Source organism: Zonotrichia albicollis, chromosome 22, assembly GCF_047830755.1.
Source record: "Zonotrichia albicollis isolate bZonAlb1 chromosome 22, bZonAlb1.hap1, whole genome shotgun sequence".
NCBI lineage: Eukaryota > Metazoa > Chordata > Aves > Passeriformes > Passerellidae > Zonotrichia > Zonotrichia albicollis.
In genome coordinates this window covers 8,313,254-8,333,895 of record NC_133840.1, presented here as the reverse complement: position 1 = coordinate 8,333,895, position 20,642 = coordinate 8,313,254, and the positions used below count along the sequence as shown (strand labels likewise).

Genomic DNA, 20,642 nt, shown 5'->3' with positions numbered 1-20,642 from the left:
AGAGGGGTGCCCATACAGGGAAACTCAACAGGAGAAGTGAGAGGAAGGACTGTTGTGGGGGCACAAGAGCTTGGGATGGGTGGGCACGGGTTAACGAGACAGGAGAGACCTGAACTGAAAGGGGATGGCAGGAGGAGCCTGCAGCAGGCACCAGGCCAGGAATTGCTGCAGATTCTTGGGGGTCCCAGAGTGGGTCTGGCAGTGAGACTCGGGGGTCTGTGCATGGCTGGCAGCCCCCCAGCTCTGGCTACACCAGCTGCAGCAGCATAGCTGGGTTCTCTGGGGCTTTGTCTGCTTCTTCCTTTGAGCAGACTGGAGCTAGGATGGGTTTTTGAGAGCCAACTGAACTTCCAGCTGAATGGGCATCTGTCCAAGGCTGAACCCAGCAGCCTCACCGGTGCTTTGGGCTGCCTGGGGGCAGGACTCAGCCCAAAGGCCCTCAGGGCCTTCCAGGGTTGAATTGTGCTGTGCAAACAAAAGGGAATGGCAGGAATGGTAGCTTGGTGGAGGAAAAGGATGTGGGCAGTTCACAGAGCCTGGGTGATGCAAATCAACATCCATTAGAAATTCCAGTGTAAATGTAACAGGAAAAAAAATCCTAGAGATGAGTCATTCACATGATTGGAACAGCTTCCCACCAAAGTCAGACTGCAGGAATGAGTTTTGGTCTCAGTGGAGGAAGGTTTGGGCTGTGATAACTCAAATCTGGGGACTTGCCAGGAAATCTCAAATGGTGCATTAGGCTTGGCCCCATCCCAGCACTGGGGATGTGCACCAGGAGTTGCATCCTTCCTTTGTGAAGGACACTGGGATGTGGGGATGTGCACCAGGAGGGGATTTTGGGGAGGTCACTGGAATGTGCACCAGGAGGGGTGCTTGGGAAGGACCCTGGGTGTGCATCAAGAGGGATGTTTGGAGAGGATGGTGGGAATGTGCACCAGGACAGGTATTTGGGAAGGATGGTGGGAATGTGCACCAGGACAGGTATTTGGGAAGTCTGATGGGATGTGCACCAAGATGGGGGGTTTGGGATGTGTGTAACTGCAGCAGGACCATGTGCCACAGAGATCCGTCCTGCCCCTGGCTGGTGTGGGAGGAGGGGAGGAGTATTTTATTTGCACCACAGGGTTTAAGTGGTCGTTATTAAATCCCCACTGGAGGTTGATTGTTGGATCAATATGTTTTAATTTTAGCCACGGGGTTGGAGTAGCAGAGGAAGGCTTCCAGCAGCAAAGGGAAGTTCTGGGCTGGTTTGCCTCTCACCCCCTGCTGCTGTTTTATTCATGCTCACTGTTCTCCCAAGGTGCAGCCCACATTCTCTGCAGTTAATGCCAATATTTCAATGCACAGCAGACTAAAGCTGACCTGAGCAAAATCCCACTTCATTGGATCAGTCAAGAAATAAATGTCCATGTGCCCTGGTCCTGCACTGAAATGATTGCTTTGGTTTGATTGAATATCCCTCACTGCTTTGGTTCGAGCGGCTTTTTAAGTGAACCCTAGTGCCGTGCAGGCTGGAGATGCTTCCCTTTCTCTCTCATCTGTCAAAATCATTTTCTAGAGTAACACAAAATATCAGAAGGGACTGACAGAATCAGACTTCTCTATAATTTATTCACAAGTTCTTGTACTAAAAATCATCTGACTTTCACAACAGTTGGCAGGATTTCTACAATGCGCGAAAGTGAAACTTGTCTTGGAGGTGTGTGATTCCAGGTTGTTTCAAGATTTCCAGATCTGAGAATGAGAGAATCAGCTTTTGGGAAGGTGGGGAAGGTGAGTTTCCCATGGCTTAATGTGACCTTAGAAATCCAGAAAGGTCAGGCTGAATATCAGTGTATAATGCACAAATTTCTTCAGGCAGTGTAACAGATGACAGATGCTCATCTGTGAAAAACCTGAGAAATGTTTTTCAACTTGTTCCTTACATAAAGGCAGAGAATACAGATCATCCCTATCACATGTTTTCTTTTTTCTGTAGGAAATTTTCCTGTGCAGGGCACTGGCAGTGGCAGCTTGCACCTGAGTGTGTTGTCAGGCTGCTGCTGGAGGCATGAGGAGGTGGAGGGAGCCTGTGATTCCTTTTAGGTGATTCTTGTGTCTCTGGGGTATTCCTGTCCCACTCTGCCACTCCCTGGGAAATCTTGTTCCCTCTGCTCATGTTCTTGTGAATGCCATGATGCTCTTACAGCTCTGGACATGGGATTGGGAATGAGAGATGAGACAAGCTGTAAAGAAGGGAATGTTCACTTTTCCTGCTGCTGCTGGAAATAATGAGCCCTTATAATGTCTGATTTTTTACACCACAGATGTGTTCAAAAGGCTGAATTGCCTCTCCTTCTCCTTGGTCACCTCTTTTTCCTTTGTTTACCATGTCCTGTCCCATTTTGACTTTTTCAGCCACTGCACACAGCTCTTCCCAATTTTCCACCCCCATCCAATGCCTTTCTGAATATCCTGCCTCAGCTTCTGCAAGTCATGGCACAGTTCCCCTTCCTCCCAACATCACCTCCCTGATTGCTGAGTGGGGACAGGAGTCCTGTCCCTGGAAAGACTCTGGTGCAGCATCTTCCCATCCTTGGACAAATGAGATTGCAGCCTGTGCTAGCTGTCCAAAAGCATCTTTTAATGTCTGTTGGCATGGAGACAAGCATTTGAGCAATTGGCACTGACATACCTGCTTCTCTTGAGCAGGGAGAGGGAACCTCCAGCTGGATCTACTTGCAACTATGGTCATATGGACCTTTCCCTGTGCTGCTCCTGCCCTCCCTGGCATCTCCCTGTGGGCATTGAGTGGGATGGGGGGTGAGTCTCCCTTGCAGGGAGGTGGTGTGGAGTGGCCCATCCACCTCATCCCTTCCTTGCCTCTCAGATCCTCCTGAGCCACAGGACTTGGCCTGTGTTCTTGGCACAGAGAATGCCTCTCTGGCTCCCTCAGCACTGATGTGCTCTGTGACTCTGGTCGTCCATGAACGGCTTTCCAGCCTAATCCTCGACAAATAACTTCCAGCAGCTCTTCCAGGATCTCTGTCTTTTCCCTCCAAAGTGAATAGTGTCGCTGAAGTGCCAGCAGTGACTGCAAATGAATGAATGAGCAGCTTCAGGTGGTTTCTGATTCACAGCCAAGCTGCAGCTCAGGGCTGCACTCTGGATTTCCATCACGTTCACACTGTCAGCCTTACCCCAAGCCCAGCACTTGCTTTTCTCTGTGTTTCTGTTGAGGATTTATTCTGCACCCCCTTGTGTGTGTCTGAACTCTTCCATTGGCAGTTGTGGTTCTGTCTCTCCTGATAGAAGTCCTTGAGAATGACAGGATTGATTTTGGATCAGCTGCAGCTGCACCAGCCATCCTCTGCAGCCTCTGCTCAAAACACCTCTGTAATTCCTCATGTGTCTTTGGGTTTCTGTGCTGCATTTTGGGCTGCTTAACACCTGAAAGTCCATCCATACACCGAGTGCTGCAGGCACAGGCACTGTTCCAGCGAGCTGTGCCTCTGGCTCCCTGGATTTGCAAGCCTCTGTTGCCTGTAGCACAAGTGAGGAGCTGTGAACCCTCTCCATGAGCCCCCGCATGCCCAGGACTCTTGGCAGACCCATCACCCCACAGCCATGTCTCAACTCTTTGGGTCAGATCCTGCCACACTGAAGAGCCCTGCCTTGCAGAAGGCTGAGCTTGGAGAGCATGTGACACAAGGAGCCAGAGCACGGAGAGTGTGGGACATTGGAACCATCTTGGGAGCAGCCTCTTCCCTCCACAGGTGCTGAGAGACATTAGGGGAGGTGAAGCCCCATGGTGGGCACTGGAGGGCTGCTCTGACACCAGACAAGGTCTTTCCCTTGCAGTATGGTGGTGGCTTTGTACATCCTTCCATGGGTGAGACCATCCCTGGCGCTGGTGTGATTCACAGTAACGAGGTCTGTGTCAGTAAATCAGTGCAGCACCAGCAGGAGAAATGCTGTGCCATCACCTGAGCTGTGCCTTCACCTGAGCTGTGCCATCACCTGAGCTGCGCCCAGCACCTAAACTGTGCCCAGTGCTAAAGTTCCACCACTGAGACCTCTCAGCACAATGGGATCCTGCTCCTGCACTCCCAGCTGAGGTGCCCACAGGTATTCCCTTGACATCAGGGCTCTTTAAAGGCACCTGGATGGTGGTGATCAAAAAAATCCTGTTCCTGTTCTACTTCTTGGCATGCACAGAGCAGGTTTTCAAGCTAATACATATATGGCTGGGAGCAGGAGTTTCAAATCTCTGGGAGGCAGATGGGCCCTTTCCCTGCAGGAAGCCTTGACTCCTGATGGTCCAAGGTCTCCAGGAAAGCCCAAGGACACAGAGTTTATTATGGGGATGTTTTAGAGAAAACCCCAAGGACACAGGGTTTATTATGGGGATGTTTTAGATTTATAAAGGGGATATTTTAGAGAGGAAGAAAAGGTGGTAAAGAGATGGATATAAGTAATTAGGGGAAGAACACACAAGGGATAATATGGGAATATTGGGGTGGCCCTGATGTAATGGGGTTGTGCTGGCCCAGGGGGATGAGCTCTTCCGGAGGAGCGGGAAGGGAGCCCGAACTCCGCCTCGGGGGTACCGGGGTGCCGGGTGTACCGGAGTTACCAGGGGTACCAGAATGCCAGGGGTACCAGGGTACCGGGGGTACCGGGGTTACTGGGAGTACCGGGGTTACCGGGAGTGCCGGGCGTACCGGAGGTACTGGGGTTACCGGGGTTACCGGGGGTACCGGAGATGCCGGGGTTACTGGGGGTGCTGGAGGTACCGGGGTTACCGGGGGTACCGGAGATGCCGGGGTTACTGGGGGTGCTGGAGGTACCGGGGGTACCGAGGGTACTGGAGGAGCCGGGGTTACCGGCGGTACCGGAGGTGCCAGGGGTGCCGGAGGTACCGGGGCTACCGGAGACCAACTCCGTAGGTTCTGCCTGGAGCCGCCAGGGGGCGCCGCGCCCCAGAGGCGCGCTCGGAGCCCGGGCCGGGTTCACCTTGGGGGAGCGGAGAGGGGCAGTGCGGGGTAACCGGGGCTGTGCGGCAAAAACGGGGCACTGCGGGGGGAGCAGGGTTCTGTGGAGCGAGCGGGGCAGTGCGGGGTGAATTGGGTAGAGTGGAGCTGTGCAAGGGGGGCCGTGCGTGGTGTGTGGGACAGTGCACAGTGAGCGGGGCTGTGAGGGGTGAGCGGAGCCATGCGCGGTGAGTGAGGTGGTGTGTGGGGTGCTGTGTGGGGTGTGCGGGTCATGAGGCGTGAGTGGGGCTGGACACAGGGTGAGCTGCGTTGGGTTTTGCCATAACTCCCGCGGGGGCGACCCCAGCACCCCAGCCCCGGACACTGTCGGACTGCGGGAACCGCGACCCGCGGCTGGATGCGACGGCTCCAGGACCTGCAGGGACCTGCAGGCCCCGGCTGTGGGAGATCCCGCAAACTGGCAGCATCTGTCTGAGCCCTGCTGGCACTTCTCTGCTCCCTGCGGGCCTGGTTTTGGGGTCCTCAGGATGGATCCCCCAACATGCCCTGCTTGTCCCCAGGCAGGGGGGCAGAGCCAGCCCGTCCTGTTGGTGCCACCAAACCTCGCTGTCTGCAAGAGCCCCAGCACCACTGCCACCGCCCCGGGGACACCCAGGGGTGACCCTGCTCTTGGGGCTGCCCTGCTGTGCATCCCTCCACACCCTTAAGAGCACGGCGATGTGATGTCCCACAGGTATGACCTCCCCAGGTGTGATCCCTCCCGATGTTATCCCCAGATGTGACTGCCTCCTGTGGCCCCCCAAGTGTGATGTCCCTTGGGTGTGACCTGTAGCTGCGACCTCGCGTGGACCCCTCCCAATGTGACCCCTTCCCATAGACGAGACTCCCCCACGTCTGAGGTCCCCTGGGTGTGTGACCTGCAGCTGTGACACCTCATTTTCCCTCGGGCGCGACCCTCCCCCCCTCCGGGTGACATCCCCTTGTCACAGACGTGACCTTCCCAGCTGTGTCATCCCCTCTCCTCCGGTGGGCTCCCCGCGATGTGAGACCCCGCGTGCCGCCTCCCCTCAGTCTGACTAAGATGTGAGTGTCCCTGTGCCAGGTCCCCCTGCCGGTCCCCCCCGCGATGGCCGGGTCCCCGCCGTGTCCCCCGCCCCTCTCCGCAGCGCCGCACGCATGCTCGGCGCCCGCCCCTCCCCGCGCTCTGCCCGTTCCCAGCGGCAGCGGGGCAAGGATGAAGGACCGGACCGGGGAGCTGCGCGCGGTGAGTGCGGGGCGCAGCCGGGGCTCAGGGGGATGCGGGCAGCCCTCTGCCCCCATCGGGCACCGCCCGAAGCCGGCTGGGCCCCCCTCCCTGCGCAGGGGCCGCCCTGCCCTGAGCGGCGGCGGCGAGGGGGCTGGGCGGGGGCTGGCGGCAGGGGATGAGCCCCCCGGACATGGCCGGGATGTCGGGATTAGGGGTGGGGGGGTTCCCCCGGCTGCGCCGTCCGCACGCCGCGCACCGCTGCGGTTCTGCCCGGCTTCGGGCGCTGCGAGCGGCGATCTGCGCGGTGCCGGGGCCGCGGCGGCGGAGCAGCATCGCCGCTGGGAGGAGCGGATACGGACGTGTGTTTGTAGCGGTGCGGGCGGGGGCTGCCCGCGGGGCCGTGCCGTGTCGTGCCGTACTGTGCTTCCCGTGACCGTGCCGTGCCGTGTTCCCCGTGACCGTGCCGTGCTCCCCGGGACCGCGCCGCGCCCGCTCCCCTCCCGTTTTGCGTGCTCATCCTCCGGCGCAGCCGCTGCGGCGGGGCCGGGGGGCGCCTGCACCGCGCTGACCCCGGCGCTGTGACCCGGCCTGGCGGGGAGGCCTCGGGCTCCGTGTGCGGCCGGGGCCGGCCCTGTGCCCCGCCGAGGCCCCGAGGCCCCCGAGCCCGGGCCGCGGGCGGTGGGAGGCGGCGGCTGCGCGCACGGAGCATCGGTGGAAGGAGCCCCTGGTGCCCCTGGTGCCCATGGCCGGGCCCCTGCGGCACGCTCGGGGCTGCTGCCCACGCTGGGGCCGAGCCCTGGGCACAGCGGCAGGGGCCGGAGGGGCACAGCCCGAAATCCCGGAGCGCTGCTCCAGCCCCCGCCCCGTACCACCCCCGGTCCTCCCGCTAGTGCTTTTTCTTGTTTGTATGGTTTTTTCCTTTTTTTTTTTTTTTGGTGGATTATTTTTTACAATTACTTCACGGTTGGCGCTGCAGAGCCGCCTGGGATTGCAGGGGGTCTGTCCCGTGGGGAGGACTCTGCCATAGAGCGAGGGGCAGTGGGCACCACCGTGGTGCCCAGTCCGGTCGGGCATCAGAGCTGCCACCAGCATCACTTGGCTGCGAGTTTGGTTTGGTCTGAAAAACACCCGGAGGATGGGGCTGGGGTGATGCCAGCGAGGGGCTGAGGGGGCGATGGGCAGCTCTTGGGGTGACTGGGCAGCTCTGAATGCCCAGGGCTCGCTGTGGTTGCTGTGGATTCCGGAGGAGGAAGAGGCTCCCCCAAGAGCTGCCTCCCCACTCTGCCTGGAAAACACCCAAACATGGGGCTCTGTCTCCACCACCAGCACAGGCTGTGAAATGGGATTGGAAAGCAGGCTTTTTAATAATAATAGTAAAAAGAAGCCTCATGAATGTCCTTTTGGCAGCCGTTGCTGGCTGAGAAATGATGCCATGGAGTATTTTAAAATCTCTCTGTTCCTTTAAATACGCCTCAAGAAAAATAAAATGTGTTTTCGCCTCGTTCCTGCTGCTGCTCCTTATTCATCAGCCTCATGCTGAGGGTGCAGCATTCTTCCCGGGGACTCCTGGGGATGGAGCAATGCTTTTGAGCATCCAGTTACCCCGAATATGAGTGGGTGCCCCCTGGCAGCACTGCAGTTAGTGAGGCAGCGTGGATTTACACCCTTGGTGCTGGCAGACACCAGGGAGGAGCGAGATGCTGCAGTGGACACAGAGTCAGGAATGTTTGAACTTGTATCCTCTCTGCTTTGCCTCATTAATAGCCTGGGTTGGTTCCTCCCATGTTAATACAGTGCTTAAATTCTGCCAGGGATGATAAAAAGGAAGGATTAATAAAAAAAGAGCTGGCATTGTTGGAGCAGAGGAGGGGATGCAGGGCGGTCACTGCTCTACAGAACAGCAACTCCATGTCTTAATGGGATTTTTAAAATGGTACTTGATATTCAAAATGCTAATCCCAGTTCTTTCCTGAGCCTCGGCTCTGGTTTGGATCAGACTTGCTGGAGCTTATTCAGTGCCCTTGTGGGAGCAGTGCCCCCAGCTCTGCTCTGGAGCAGGGATAGGAAATTTAACTTACAGATAAAACATGTCCTGTTGTTGTGGAGGAGCACTGCTGAGGATGGGCTGTGCAGGATGCCTTGGATGAGGCTGAGCAGAGCTTTGTTTACAGCTGTTTCTGTGCAGGTGTCACAGCTGTGGCTCTCAGTGGTGTTTCCTGCCCATCTGGGGTGAATCTGGAGCTGGTCCCGTTCCCCAGCACCCCCAGAAGCAGCCCTGGTGAGGTGGTGTGTGCATGCAGGGCTGTGAGAGTCCTGTGGTGCTCCATCGTGCCAAAGAGCTGACAGCTCAGTCGGAGTGAGGCACTGGGATTTCCAGGATGTGACACAGGTCCAAATGGTAAAATAATTATGAATGGTGTTAGAGAGTGGGAGGAAGCAAGGGAGATGTGCCAGTGTTATAGGATCACAGAGAGGTTTAGGTTGGAAGGAACCATCCAGTTCCAACCCCCAGCCATGGGCAGGGCCCATTTTTTGGGGTGCACTTTCCCCCTGTGCCCGTTGTTCATCTCCACAGCAGTTTTGTGTGCATTTCTCCAGTGATGTTTGTGTGTTTGTGCCGTGCCACTGCCCTTCCCAGCTGGCTGAATCCTCACTCCTGACAGCCAAGTCCCTGCTCCCAGCGCTGCCTCCTGCCAGTGGGAGTAGTGGGAGATGGGAGTTAAAAATAAAAGGGGAGAGGAAGCGAGGTGGGCTCCAGGTTGGGCTCTGTGGGTGCACCCTGTCCCCTGCTGTGGCAGTGAAATCTGCAGCACTGCCCCAGGACTCACAGCCTGACCTCTCTCCATCCCTTCCTCTTCATTCCATCCTGTTCCTACTGAGGCTTTCTCTCCTGGGGGCAGGAATGTGAAGTCGAGCACAGTTGCTGTTTGCAGAGGTCAGGTCTTGTGTGACTCCATCTTTTCCAGAACCCCCCGGCTGCAGAAGTCCCTACAGACCTTGCAGATGAATACATTCGCTGGTTCAGATGCCATCTTCCTTTCCCTTGTTAACCCTTTTCGTTGCCATAAGTGCTTTTGAGCTCTTCTGTTCATCCAGAAGGGTCACACATGAATAATTCTGCTGTCCAGTGTATAATTCAGCTGTCCTGTGTCCCTGCCATTGGGAGTGGGGCTGTCACATGGCAGGTGACAGCCGGTGGCTGTGTCCCCAGCTCTGCCTCAGCTTGAGGGCTTTAGCATCACTGAAATGCTGGAATTTGGGGGTGGGGAGGAGCAGAGCTGCCCTGGCAGGTCACACATCATGGCTGCCCTTGGAGCAGTCCTGATCCCACAAGCACTGTGGCAAGGAAGCTGCTGTGCCTGCTCCTGTGGGGTCCTGGAGCAGGGATGAGATGCTGCTGGACCTTCACTGCTCGGGTCTGCTGGGCAGCTGGGCAAGGAGGAACGTGACAGAGTGATGTAGATGAGCCCTGCATACTCCTGTGTGGGGTGTTCTTGTGTTCCTGCATGCTCCTGTGTGAGATTTTGAGATGTTCTTGTGTTCCTGCATGCTCCTGTGTGGGATGTTCTTGTGTTCCTGCATGCTCCTGTGTGAGATTTTGAGATGTTCTTGTGTTCCTGCATGTTCTTGTGTGGGATCTTCTTGTGTTCCTACATGATCCTGTGTGTGTGTGAGATATTCTTGTGTTCCTACGTGCTCCTGTGTGGGATATTCTTGTGTTCCTACATGCTTCTATGTTCCTACTTGCTCCTGTGTGAGATTTTGAGATGTTCTTGTGCTCCTACATGCTCCTCTGTGAGATGTTCTTGTTTTCCTACATGCTCCTGTGTGAGATGTTCGTGTTTTCCAACATGCTCCTGTGTGGGGTGTTCTTGTGTTCCCACATGCTCCTGTATGGGATATTCCTGTGTTCCCCAGCAGTTGTGGGGTCCTGGGTGTCCCTGTGCCACAGGGACACTGTTCTCAGCAGTGGGTGCACACTGTGGTAGGACAAGCCAAAAACTGGGAAAACCTTCTGTGCTTTAAACATAGCTGCAGACAAAGCCCAGGCTCTAGGTCACTCTAGGTGGTGTGTCTTGTCCCCAGCCTGGGGTGATGGACAGGGCTTGAGGGACAGACAGAGCTCAGAGGGGACACTGAGCCCCAGGGTCCCTTGGATGTGTTGGGGAGCCTCAGGTCTGGTGCATGGGGGTTTGGTGGTCCCACTGAAATCAACTTAAACACAGGAGTACTCTTGCCCCACTGAGACCTGGTGACAATCTGTGGGCACCAAAGAGTGATAAGAGTGCTGATAAGTGCAGCCAGATACATTAGCTGTGCCCTGGGTGTCTGGGAGGAGGGAGCCAAAAGGGTTCAGTCTCATTCCCACTGTTTTAATTCCAGTGTCTTTGTGTGTGAGCTGCTCGGAAGCTGTACAAATGTTTGTTTTGCCATGTATCTCCCCATTAACAAGATTTCTCAGGAAATATGCAAAATTATCACTACAGGCAGAACATGTACAGTAAGGCTCATTAAGCTAAGTACTGTGATAAATTGCTTCTTCCAGAAAATTATGTATATTAGCAAAAAAGGAGGAGAGTGAGCCCAGGTGGAAGGGCAGGAAGACAGAGTGTGTGGGATTGTTGTGGCTCCAGGTGACCTGGGCACACCTGCCTCAGGAGAGTGTCCTTGCACCATGGGATGGTCCTGCAGGAGATGTGGGGAGGGGAGGGCAGACAGAGGACAGCAGGGGAAATGGAGATGGAGCAGTGCTGTGTCAGGAGCAGAGCAGGCACAGAGCCAGAGAGGCTCTTTGCTCAGGGAAAATGTGAAACCAGGCGACTGTGGAAGCACAAGGAGTAGAAAGTTTTGCTGAACTGAGAGAAAAGGAGAGAGCAGGGGGGACATGTCACAGGCTGCACCTCTGCCTGTGCCCCTGCCTGCAGTGGCCAGAACCAGAGCTGCTCGTGGGAATGTGTGTCACGAACATCTTTTCATGAAAAATCCTTTCTTTAAGATTTTTCCTCCTGAGGAGCTGAGAGGCCTCAGGAACAAAAATGTAAACAATAACTATCTGCTGCTGTGGAATGCAACAGGTGCATCTGGGATTGGTCTCATGGGGTTGTTTGTAATTAATGGCTAATCACAGCCCAGCTGGCTTGGACACAGAGCCTGAGCCATAAACCTTTGTTATTCATGCTTTCTTTTCTATTCTTAGCCAGCCTTCTGATGAGATCCTTTTCTTCTATTCTTTTAGTGTAGTTTTAATGTAATATATATCATAAAATAATAAATCAAGCCTTCTGAAACACGGAGTCAGATCCTCATCTCTTCCCTCATCCAAAAACCCCTGTGAGCACCATCACAGAATGTGGGCACTGCTTTTGCCCCCCAGATCAGGGAGCAGACCTATGGCTGTGAGCAGGGGACAGGCTGTGGCATTGGGTGTGTTATGGGCTCACAGAGAGGTTTGGCTTGGAAAGGGCCTTCACAGAGCATGTGGTTCCCTGAGCATGAACACCTTCACTAGACCAGATTGCTCTGAGCCTTCTTCCAGTCTGACCTTGAACACTTCCAGGGGTGGGGCTGACACAGCAGACAGACTTCAGGATGCTCAAGTCCTGCATGAGAGATGTTCTGAAACACCTTTCACCCTTTTTCAGTGATACTCTGAGTATTTTCCGTAGTGATGCAGCTGCTCTCCCATTGCAGGAGTGGTGGAAGTAGTGAGGGCAGCCCAGGACATCTGCTGGCCAAAAGCTTGGGGACATCCAGAGGAGATCAGGAAGTCCTTCTGCTCTATCAGCCCTGGAGAGCTCAGGCTTAGGAAAAGATTCCCCTCAGTTGCCAAAGAACCTTCAAAGAACTATATCATCCAGTCCTACTGTCTTGGGTTGGGATATCTTCCACTAGAGTGGCTCCTGACTGGTTGTAGAATTCTAAATCTCCTGCCCAAATTGTGCTCGTTTGCTCCCATGCCAGCATGTTCTTTGTACAGGAGAAAATTCTTCCTCCCTGCTGCCTCCTCCTCCTCAGGCATCCACAGGCCCCTCAGGATATACCTCAGCACAGGGGACAGACCTGGCTGTGCAGCATCAAATATTGCTGCTGGGTGGGTCTGAACTTTGTGTTAACAGTGCAGTTTTCCAGATTCTAGGAAATACTTAGAGACCCAGGTTTCTTTTCATGGGAAATAACTAAAAATAAAGTTTTCTGCTCAGTGTTCTGTGGCCACTTCTGTGCTGCTGTACTTCTGCAGATGTGTGCTACAGGTTTTCCAGTATGAGCTCTGCCATTTTCTCTGCCATTTCTGGTCTTCCATCAGGTTCTGTCAGACTTTGGGTTTGGGTATGAAATGACTGTTTTGGTTTTCCAGAGGATCTTTGCATTTTGGGAGGATCAGTGGCTCACTGGGATGGTGCTGAGGTTCTTTTACAGGGTCTAGGCAAGAGCACCAAAGGAATGTCATTGAGCTTTCATGAGCATGTGAGCAGCCTGGTTTGGTGAAAGTGTCCCTGCCCAGGCAGAGGGTTGGACTGGAGCATCCTTGAAGGTCCATTCCAGACCAGTATTCCATGAGTGCCTGTTTGTAGGTGAGGTGGTGGGTTTGCAGGGTAACCATTGTGGGGCCTGTGTTGATCCCACAGCCACTGGAATTGTGGTGCTGTCCCTGTCACCTTCTCTGCCTGAGGCTTCCCTTATTTTTTCTCTGGCAGCTCTGGTCTGCACAGGAGCTGTAACCATGATGATGCCACTTAGAGGGTGTTAAAAATTAATTTCAGATTATTTAAGTCTGTTTTTAAGCAAATCATTCTCCAGCCATGACTGTAAATTTATAAAGTGCTGGCTGTAAAGTCTGGGTGCTTTTCCAGAAGGTGATAGTGCTGTCCATGTTTCAGGAGGAGGTCAGTGAGTTCAGAGTTCAGCTCATTGCCCTCTCCAGGACTGGTGTCACCTCTGGCACTTGCTCTTCAGAGTTAAGGAGAATTTTACCCAATTGCTTTTAAAACTGAGCTTAAGAGTGATCATGGTTCTGATAAAAGGCTTGGACTTTGTGCCAGAGGCTGGGGATTGTTTTGCAGGAATGCAAGCAAGCACCTAAGGACAAAACTATTGGAAGTCATGTTCTTCCTTGCACTGTTAGTGTTGGAAATTGGAAACACCACCTGACTCATGCAGTTGTTGCTGAATGCTGAAGTCTTCTGTACCTTGGACTTTTATTCATAACAAAAAGGTGTTAATGGGAAGGTATGGGCTGGTTTTAGTGAATATTAGAATTACAGAATTGCTTAGGTTAGAAAACCCCTCTAAGATCCAACTGTTTCCCCAGCACTAACCCCAAGTGCCACAACTACACATCTGTTAAATCCATTCAGGGATGATGATTCCACCCCTGCCCTGCACCTGGGCTGGACAGCCCTTTCCATGGAGAAATTTTCACCAGTATCCAACTGAATTTGCCCTGGCACAACTTGAGGGCATTTCCTCTTGTCCTGTCCCTTGTTCTCTGGGAGCAGAGCCTGATCCCCACCTGGTTCCACCCTCCTGTCAGGGCATTGTAGACAGTGAGGTCCCCCCTGAGCCTCCTTTTCTCCAGGCTGAGCCCCCCCAGCTGCTCCAGACCCTTCCCCAGCTCCATTCCTTTCCCTGAACACCCTCCAGCATCTCCATGACCTTCTTGTTGTGAGGGGCCCAGACTGACCCCACGATTTGTGGTGCCCCAGCAGTGTCCAGCACAGGGGGACAATCCCTGCCCTGGTCCTGTGACACTTTATTTCTGATACAAGCCAAGTGCCATTGGCCTCTTGCCCGCCTGGGCTTGTTGTCATCTTATTGCAGGGGTTCCATACTGTTGAGTCCTTATCACAACAGTTTCACACCTTGGTGTTTCTCATGGACAGCTCCTCAGAGCACTGACTCGTCTTCACAAAGCCACGAATTTATCCCAGTTCCCTTCCCAACCAGCCACCCCACTCTTTTATAGCATCTTCTTCTCACTGGTTACAGCTGTGGCCTGGTAAAGTCAGGCCTGCTCCTAATCCCTGATAATTGGCCCAGCTGCAACTCCTTAGGGGTAAGATTACTTTCTACACCATCTTTATTTTCTTACATTCTATCCCCCTGCATGGGTTTATGTTCAGCTGCTGCTAGCCAGCACCCCAAGGCCTTTCCTGTCTTTGCAGTGGCTTCTGCTCCCAGCCTGGAGCACTCCATGGGTTGTTGTTACCCTAGTGTTGAACTTGGCCTCATTGAATGTCACAGAATTGGCTTTGGCCCTTTGATTCAGCCTGTCCATATCCCTCCTGCCCTCCAGCAGGTCAGCATCTCACCCAGGTGGGTGTCTTTGGCTGAGGGTGCCTCAATCCCCTTGTCCATGTCATTGATGAGGGATTGGCCCCAGCACTGATCCCTGGAGAACACCACTGGTGCCAGGCTGCCAGCTGGATTATTGCTGGAATAGGGCACAGCTGAGTTTGGGGCCTGTGTGCCATGGAATGGCCAATTTATCCTGGTGCTCAGCTGTATCAGATGGTCTGCAGAAAGGGCTGAGGTGGTTTCAGGCATGGTTTTGGGTGGTTCAGCTCTTCAGGGCTCTCTCCTGGGGGCACATTCTCTGGCTGGCCTTATCCTTATCCTCAGCCTTGTCACCACCTCCCTGGAAACCTTCAAGAACAGAACTTCAGCCCTGCTTGAAGGGCTTCTTTTGGCTGCTGCAGATGCCTAAAGCAAACCCTGAAATGTGGGGAGGTCAGGGTGATGCCTCAGGCTTTAGCTTTTCTATTTTTCACATTCTGTGCTGCTTTAGTGTGTGGGTCTGGGCTGCATAATAGGGGATGGTGAGCTCTCGGCACAGAGCAGGGAGACAAAACAATTCCTGCTCCAGCTGGGCACCAAGGACAAATGATCCGGATCTCAGGCCCAGGAGCATAAATAAGGTGGGCTAAAGAGAGAAAAACAATGAGGATGGGACTGGATGGGCTAAAGCTACAATAAGCAAATAGACCAAAACTTATAAACGTGTGAGACCTCATACCGGTTGCGCGTTTTGTGAACATTTTGGGTTGTGCTGCCCAAGGTGGATCCATTGAGGCCTCCTAATAAATCCCTACTTTGTTCTTTGGCTCTGTCTAGCCCCTCTTCTAGGTCAGCCTTCCCAAGGCTTGAAGGGCAGCCCCAAGGTGAGGGACTCATTTGTTGGGTGGGAGATCTGTGGGTGCCCTGCTCCTTGTCCAGGTGGAGCTGTGCTGAGCTGCCCTTGTGTTCCCAGACATTTGAGCATCTGTACCTTCTCTTGTGTGTCCTTTGGGCTCTGTGAGATGCTGAGATGTCCGAGCTGCTCAGTTGTTGTGACCTTGTCCTTCCTTGCACAGCTACATGCCAGAATGAGCTGCCTTGGCAGCTCTCAGTGTCAGTGCCACTGGCCTTGGGGGTTTTTATAAAGGGGACAAAGTGACTGCTGCTGGGTGTTGAACCCCTGTGTGTTGAATTTGCAGGGTCCCCAGGACGAGGGAGGAATTGATGAGTCTGACTCCATGTTCTTAGAAGGCTAATTTATTATGATATGATATGGTATTATGCATTATATTGTATTATACATTATATTGTATATTATATATTATGTTTTATATATATTATAGAGTATATGATATATTATACATAAATTATTATATAGTATATAATATATCATATAATAATTATATTATACATTGTATTATATATGATATATATCATATATTACATACTATATTATATATCATATACTATATAGTATTTCATATTATATTGTCTATTCTATTTTCTATTATATATTATATATCATATGTAATATAATATTTTATACATATATCATATAATATCATATCATATATTATATTATATTATGCTATTCTAAAACTATACTAAAGAATAGAGAAAGGATACATCAGAAGGCATAACGAGAATGATAATGAAAACTCGTGACTCGCCAGAGTCCTGACACAGCTGGCTGTGATTGGTCATTAAGAAAAAACAGTTCACATGTTGGATGAACAATCTCCAACTGCATTCCAAAGCAACAAAACACAGGAGAAGCAAAATCAGATAATTATTTTCTTTTTTGTCTGAGGCTTCTCAGCTTCCCAGAAGAAGAATTGTGGGCAAAGAGGGATTTTCAGAAAATGTGACAGTGACACCCATGTGCCACTCTGTGTGGGGACACAATCCCAGCCATGACCCACAGCTGCTAGGAGGCAGCCCCAGGAGCAGCCCGTGCACCCTGCCATGGCACAAAAAGAACATAATTTCACAAAGCAAGCCAAGCCCAGATGGCTGGGATCTCTTCAGCTGGGCAGAGCAGCACGGAGGTGTTGGTAAATACAAACAAACAGATGCAGCCTGGGAGTGAAGGCGTGCAGCAGCCTCCTCATTCACGGATGAGCCCTTTCTGTGCTTCACTGGGTGGTCCCTGGGAGGGGGGTGGCAGCTGGGGTGGCTTCTCCCCTCCCTGCTGCTTTTGTGAGGCTCTGCTAGGGTGGGAGGCAGGCAAGGGCTTGCTGGCCTCTTTGGACACAGAAATTTCCCAGGAAAATGTGCCAGCAGGGCTTGGCAGAGGGCTGTGTTGGGTTCAGGTGTGCCCAGCAGGGACTGAGCCCCATTGTTCCTCTGCCCTGCCTGCACCAGCTCCCTGGGCATGGTCAGATCCACCTGCAGCACTCACAGGAGAGGACAGGAACCTTGGGGCTGTGTGTGTGACACTGCTGGGGTGACACAGAGCTTGTTGTGCCCCTCACTGCCCACCCTGACAGGAACCTGGAGCTGTGTGTGGCACTGCTGGGTGACAGAGACCTGGTTGTGTGTGACCGTGTTCACAGGGGTCTTAGGATGAGGGAAGAGACAAGGATCTGACTCTATATTTTAGAAGGCTTGATTGATTATTTTATGATATATATTACATTAAAACTATACTAAAAGAATAGAAGAAAGGATTTCTTCAGAAGGCTAGCTAAGAATAGAATAGCAAAGAATGATAACAAAAGCTACTGTCTCAGACAGAGTCCGAGCCAGCTCACTGTGATTGGCCATTAATTAGAAACAACCCCATGAGACCAATCCCAGATGCACCTGTTGCATTCCACAGCAGCAGATAACCATTGTCTACATTGTGTTCCTGAGGCCTCTCAGCTTCTCAGGAAGAAAAATCCTGAGAAAAAGATTTTCCATAAAAGATAGCTGCCACAGTTGTGCCCTCACAGCCCCCCTTACAGGAGAGGAACCTGGGGCTGCCTGTGACACTGCTGGGGTGACAGCTGAGTGTGCCCTTCACTGCCCACCCTGCCAGCTCTGCTGTTTGCAGGACACCAAGCACCAATTCTTTTCAGGTGTTCTGTGCTCCTTTTCCTCTTTCAGAAAGTGCTTGGAGAGGGAATGGGCTGGAATGAATTTGTTAGCACGTGCTGGTTACAAAACCTCAAAATAGAGCCGGGATGCTCCAGGGCTCTGGATGTCTTCCCATCTGCTGCTCCTTTTTGTTAGGGATGGTATCACAGTTTGCTTCTGCCTCCACTTGGGATTTTGGCCCTTGTGGAGGGCACTGTGAAGCCTGTGAGGCTCCAAAAGCTGCCAGAGTGTGGGAATCCACAAAATCAGAGGGTTTAGGGAAAGCTGCAAAAGGCAGGCCTCAGAGATAGCAGAACAGTGGTTAGAGCTGAGCAGTAGCCATGAGATTGGTCAGCAGAAAAATTATTTTAAAAGTAGAAAAGCAAGGACAAATAGAACAATGGTCTGTGTATTAATGCTTCTCTATAATAACTCCCTAAGCTACAGAAAAGTTTATCTAGTGAGATATTAGGAAGTTGGAAGCTTAATAATGGAGCTCTGTGCATTGTGTTTTAGGGCTCACAAGCAGGTACTGTATTCAAAATAAGCAAGCATTGTTTAACCAAAGGTACGTGTGCTTATAGTGACTGGATGGAACTACTGTCAGTGTGCTTTTGCTTTGTGTGATTGGTCAAAAATCTTATAAAGTGAGTTGTAATATTGAGTTCTTGGTCTACTGCCTGGGATGTGAGCTGCTGGCATCTTCCCATTGTCATAACCATGTTGTTGTCTTATATATCAAGAGTTCTATTATCATTATAGCGCATGGGTTCCATAGCAGCAGAGTTTTGTGCCTCCTTGATGTTTCTCACAGGCAGCTCCTCTAAGCACTGACTGTTCCTGGTCCTCACAGCAGTCATCATCTGACTCCAGATCCTGCCAATCCACTCTTTTATACTACTTGTTCTTATTGGCTACAGGTGTGGCCTGTTAACATCAGGCCTGCTCCTAATCTTTAGTAATTGGTCCAGTTGCAACTCACTGGGGGATAAGATTATTGTCTATGCCACCTTCATATACCCATACTGTATTCCTCTACACCATGTAATGAGACTGATACTGGAAAATCAAACAGCTCAAGGCAGTTCCCAGCAGTGCCATCCCGTTGGTGATTTGTGCAGAGACCCCACCTGGTGATACTGGAGGAACTCTGGGTGCCCTGCCCTCCCCATCCAGCCCCTGCTGCGCGATGGCACTGAAGGGCAGCAGCTCCCAGAGCCATTCCAGCTCCAGGAGAGGGCCCACATGGTGCCACTGCTCGGCCTCTGGTGGACTGGAGAAATAAAAACCTTACAAAAGAAGGGTTGTCCTCACCCACCCTGTGTGGGGGCAAAGCCTGGAAGCCCTGGGTCCTTGGTGCTGCCTGGCAGGGCCTGAGGCAGAGGTGAGGGGCACTGGGAGGATGCTGTGCCTGGCACTGTGAGTTCCCAGGCTGTCACAGACATCTTTTATCAAAAATCCTTTCCTTAGGATTTTTCCTCCTGAGAAGCTGAGAGGCCTCAGGAACAAAATGTAAACAATGGTTATCTGCTGCTGTGGAATGCAACAGGTGCATCTGGGATTGGTCTCGTGTGGTTGTTTGTAATTAATGGCCAATCACAGTGAGATGGCTTGGACAGAGAGTCCAAGCCACAAACCTTTATCATTCTTTCTTTTTCTATTCTTAGCTAGCCTTCTGAAGAAATCCTTTCTTCTATTCTTTTAGTATAGTTTTAGTGTAATATATATCATAAAATAATAAATCAGCCTTCTGAAACATGGAGTCACATCCTCATCTCTTCCTTCAACCTGAGACCCCTGTGAACATCGTCACACCAGGCTGGGGAATTGTTTGCTGCTTGTGCTGAGCAGCACCTGCAGGTAGTTTTGACTGGGACAGGAGCTTTCTATGTGACTTTGGAAACCTGGGGTGCTCACAGCTGGGATGCATGAAGCCAAAACACTGTTATGTTTCCTTTCAAAACACGTTTCTTTTGCTGTTGTTTCTTTTTTTAAAGTTTTGGGCTCATTCCTACTTTTGTACTAGAATTAATCATGGGAGGACACCTTTTGGGGTAGAGCAGTGAGGGCCAGGGTGGAGGGAGCTGCAGGGAGCAGCTGATCCATCAGTGCTGCTCTTCCTGCATCCCCTCTGGCTCCAGTCCAAGGCACCCATCAGTGGATGTGGCTGCTGTGTGTGGCCCAGGGCTGTGGTCGTGGGGTGGGATGGGATGCTGTGCCTGACACAGGGGTGAGGATGGCACTGAGGGTGTTCCCAGTGACGTGGCTTGCACAGATGGTGCCCTTCTCCAGCCCGGAGTGACAAGTGACATGTGCCCTCCTGACCAGCAGGCTCCATCTGTGTAATTTCCTCTTCATGGGGTTTCTGGCTGGGCTCTGTGCCGCTCCCCCTGTCCAGTGCCTGCCCTAAATAACATCTCTGTGCCTGTCCCTCAGCCTCTGTGCTCCCAGGAGTGCTGTACCCTCAAGCATGAGTGCCTCTGGCAAGGCTGTGTGTCCCCTTCCTGCAGGATTTTGGTCCAGATAGGACCAGGCAGGGATGTGGCATCCTCTGTGCAATGAGGAAGGCCTGTTGTGGATGTGGAAGGGACAAGTAAGAGGTGACAGGGACAATAACATCTTGGCAGGCACTCTGCTCTCCTGCTGCTCTTCCTCTGCTGCCAGTCCCTGGCCTTCCTGGTTACTGTGCAAGTCTTCATTTAAAATTAACAGTGGGAATACTCTGCTCATAGCCTTCAAAAAGGGGCTCAGAATTCTGGCAAATTGAGATCCTGCCAGAATGATGGCAAAAAATAAATGCTGGATAGGCTTGTGGGGAGGTTGTGTTGAAGGTTTTTCTGTACAAGGCTGCAGGGGCTGACTGGTGCTTCCCATCCAGTTCCACCCTCTGCATGGGCAGGGACACATTTCACTGGTCCAGGTTGCTCCAAGCCCTGTCCAGCCTGGCTTTGGGCACTGCCAGGGATGGGGAAACCACGGCTTCTCTGGGCACCCTGTGCCAGCCCCTCTTGGTCTGATATTTTCCCCCATGTCCAGCCTCACTCCACCCTCAGACCAACACCATTGTCCTGTGCTGGGACAGAGCT

The 20,642-nt window shown here is 52.4% G+C and overlaps 1 protein-coding gene across 1 annotated transcript in view; it reads left to right on the top strand.

The window, feature by feature from the left end:
• Positions 1-6,087: 6,087 nt before the first annotated feature.
• The window catches only part of STX1A (syntaxin 1A), a 71,064-nt gene continuing 56,509 nt past the window's right edge, over positions 6,088-20,642 (top strand). Inside the window, exon 1 of the mRNA XM_005491754.4 lies at positions 6,088-6,240. Coding sequence (XP_005491811.2) covers positions 6,103-6,240 — 138 coding nt within the window. The 5' untranslated portion in view covers positions 6,088-6,102. The remainder of the gene's footprint in view (positions 6,241-20,642) is intronic.